This window comes from Plectropomus leopardus, unplaced genomic scaffold (genome assembly GCF_008729295.1).
Source record: "Plectropomus leopardus isolate mb unplaced genomic scaffold, YSFRI_Pleo_2.0 unplaced_scaffold1497, whole genome shotgun sequence".
Lineage (NCBI taxonomy): Eukaryota > Metazoa > Chordata > Actinopteri > Perciformes > Serranidae > Plectropomus > Plectropomus leopardus.
The window spans coordinates 1-3,327 of record NW_024616023.1 but is presented as its reverse complement, the minus strand read 5'-3'; the positions used below and the strand labels follow the sequence as shown (position 1 = coordinate 3,327).

Here is a 3,327-nt window from a genome sequence, read left to right as displayed (position 1 = left end):
CACACACACACACAGAGAAAACATACACACACACACACACACACACAGAAAACACACACACACACACACACACACACTCTCTGCGGCCGTCTCGTCGGGTTATTATCAATCTGTTTGCAAAATAGGAACATTAGAGGGAGCGAGTGCTGCTGTGTAATTAGGAGGAGACGCCAGACCAGAGGAGTGGCCACACACACACACACACACATACACACAAAAACACACACACACACTCAGAAACACACACGCACACACACACAGAAACACACACACACACACACACACACACACTGAAACACACACACACACACACACTGAAACACACACACACACACGCTCTCAGGTTTGTCTCACCTTGCATCACCTGACTCTTTGTTCTTGGCTCTGCCGTTCTCCTGCTTGACCCTCTTCTCCTTCGGCCTGACCTCGCTCTGGTAGACACGCCCTCCGATGATCCTGGTTCACGGGGGTCAAAGGTCGAGGATTAGAGCCGGACCACCTACTGTCACGTTTCAGCCGGGCGGCTTTTCTTACACAGAAAGACTCAATCTGATGCTGAATCCTGCTGTTACCTGTTTACGGGTGAACTCTGGTCACTGTGTGTGTGTGTGTGTGTGTGTGTGTGTGTGTGTGTGTGTGGGTGTGGGGGGGGGTGTTGTGGGGGGGGGGGGGGGGGGGGGGGGGGGGGGGGGGGGGGGGGGGGGGGGGGGGGGGGGGGGGGGGGGGGGGGGGGGGGTGTGTGAGTGTGTGTGTGTGTGTGTGTGAGAGTGTGTGTGAGTGTGTGTGTGTGTGTGTTTACAGCAGTGTAAAAGTTTGCACCCTTTCTTGTCTCTTCGCTAACATGGCAACAGAAACATCATCAACCCAGACAGACAGACAGAAAGACAGGAGGACAGGAGGACAGACAGACAGGAGGACAGGAGGACAGGAGGACAGACAGACAGACAGGAGGACAGGAGGACAGACAGACAGACAGGAGGACAGACAGACAGGACGACAGGAGGACAGACAGACAGACAGACAGGCAGAAAGACAGGAGGACAGACAGACAGGAGGACAGGAGGACAGGAGGACAGACAGGAGGACAGGAGGACAGACAGACAGGAGGACAGACAGACAGACAGGAGGACAGACAGACAGACAGGAGGACAGACAGACAGGAGGACAGACAGACAGACAGGACGACAGACAGACAGGACGACAGGAGGACAGACAGACAGACAGACAGGAGGACAGACAGACAGACAGACAGACAGGCAGACAGACAGACAGGAGGACAGACAGACAGGAGGACAGACAGACAGGAGGACAGACAGACAGGAGGACAGACAGACAGACAGGAGGACGCTGGTGTTTTTGTTATAAAGTTGTAACTTTGGTGATAATAAGATTGATTTTTATTTAAAAGTCTTCGTGCTCTGTGAGAAAATGAATCTGATTTAAACTCTGATTTGAGTCTTGTAATTTTAATTGAATTGTGAATCTTTTTTTATTGCCTTTTTTTTGTTGGTTCAGAGTTTTACAAAATATCACTGTAAATGTAACACTTTTGTTTTTCTGTCTTTGTCCGTCTCCGTGTGTCCGCTCTGTGACTGTGGCTTTGACCATCTTACGATGACTTTATGTCCTCTGTCTGTCTCTGCTCAGGTGACCTGTGCGGCTCTTACATGGTGAAGTTGGAGACATAGGCGCCGGCGGGGACCTGGAACTGGAAGACGCCCTCTGCGGCGGTGGAGTGGCGGTTGAGCATGGCGCAGTACACCGCCGTGAAGGCGTAACGGGAGATGATGGTGGTCTTGATGGAGAGCTCCTGGATGTGAGGTTTGGTCTCCTGCAGAGGTAAGATTGAAACGCCAAATTCTAAAAATGTCTGAGAAAAGTCCTAAAATCTTATTCATGTCCTGAAACCCTAGGAAATGTCCTTAAATTATAGAAATGGCCTAAAATCCTGGAAACATACTGAAATCCCTGAAATGTCCTAAAATGTAGAAACATCCTAAAAACCTAGAAAATGTCCTGAAATCCCTAAAATTCCCTAATATCCTAGAAACATACTAAAATCCTGAAAACATTCTTAAATCCTAAAAATGTCCTAAAATACTAAAAAATGTCAAAAGTTCCTAGGAATGTTCTAAAACCACAAAAATGTCCTAAAATCTCGAAAACCTCGTAAAAATCCTAGAAAAAAGCTCTGGGGTTCCACCCAAAAGTCACCTGGATTTCCACATTAGTGTTTTGGAATTTGGCGCGATTTTACGCAGCGCTGCTGTGTTCATAAAAATCCCGCGATTATATTTTTGTGAAGCCAAGTTGTCTGATCCCAGTGAGAGCTGAACTCTCCCATAGTTACAGAAACCAAACACAGGCGGAGGAATTAGTTCCCATGAGCTCAGATCCAGCATTACGGATCCTCTGGCACATCTGCGCGCCTGGCGGCTCTCCTGCGCGTCACGCCCAAAGCGCACGAGCTTAGGTTCACAAAATCTGCTTCTCGATAACTCAAACTGGGTCATGCATTTCAGACCAGTATCAAAAAAATACAAAATTGTCTTTGAATAAGCGTTTTCTTAACGCCAGGGAGTTCACCACGAACTGAGCTCTGATTTATCTGATGCGCCAAAAGATCAAATCTAAGATATCCGGCTAAAATAGGACACAACACTCTGATTAAACCATTTAAAATCTTTACTTTTTGTTTCAGTTATGTTTTATTAACAGTAGATTTGACCTCAAAACGCACCTAAAGCTCGATATTCAAGGAGAAGCAGATACATCTTTAAAAAATCTCCATATTTCTGCAGAAAATGTGACTTTACCTTCGTGAGTAAAGTTTTCACCTGCCGCGGGACTCTGCGCGGCGCCTGCGTGCACAAAGAAAACGAGTCAGACACGAAAATACGAACAGCACAAAGAAAAGCAGCTTTTAAATGTCTTACAATGTCTAAATCAAAGTCTGCGAGCTCCGGGTCAAAGTCATCTCCGAACTGGGAGTCCCCCAGCTGTCCCAGTGCGCTCGCGCTGAGGCTCATCAGTAAAGGCAGCAGCAGCATTTTGCGCTTTTTCTCCGGGAAAACGCTTAAAAACATAAATGGGACATTATCTCCAGCGTGTCCGAGTCTCCGAGTGTCCAGATCCGAGTGACCTGCCGGAGCGGCGACACGGAGGGAGAAGCAGACCCCGCCCACCCACCGGAGGAGAGGGACGCGCCGTTTTGTTTTTGCCCCTCTGCTGCTGCCTTTACGGAGTGTCGGCTTTTTTTTTTAAATGCAATGATGAGCTAAAACTGTCCCACCAGAGAGCAGACACACATGGAAGACATACAGAAAA

The 3,327-nt window shown here is 48.1% G+C and overlaps 1 protein-coding gene across 1 annotated transcript; it reads right to left on the bottom strand.

Annotated features, from left to right (window-relative positions):
- Positions 1-354: 354 nt before the first annotated feature.
- On the bottom strand, positions 355-3,293 carry LOC121964278 (inter-alpha-trypsin inhibitor heavy chain H5-like; the record flags this gene model as incomplete). The annotated part of the gene is made up of 4 exons (XM_042514492.1): positions 2,937-3,293; positions 2,817-2,861; positions 1,668-1,831; positions 355-456 (listed from the first exon to the last, which is right to left on the bottom strand). Coding segments are annotated over exons 1-4 (461 nt in total), but the record flags the coding sequence as incomplete, so codon positions are not given.
- Positions 3,294-3,327: the final 34 nt, after the last annotated feature.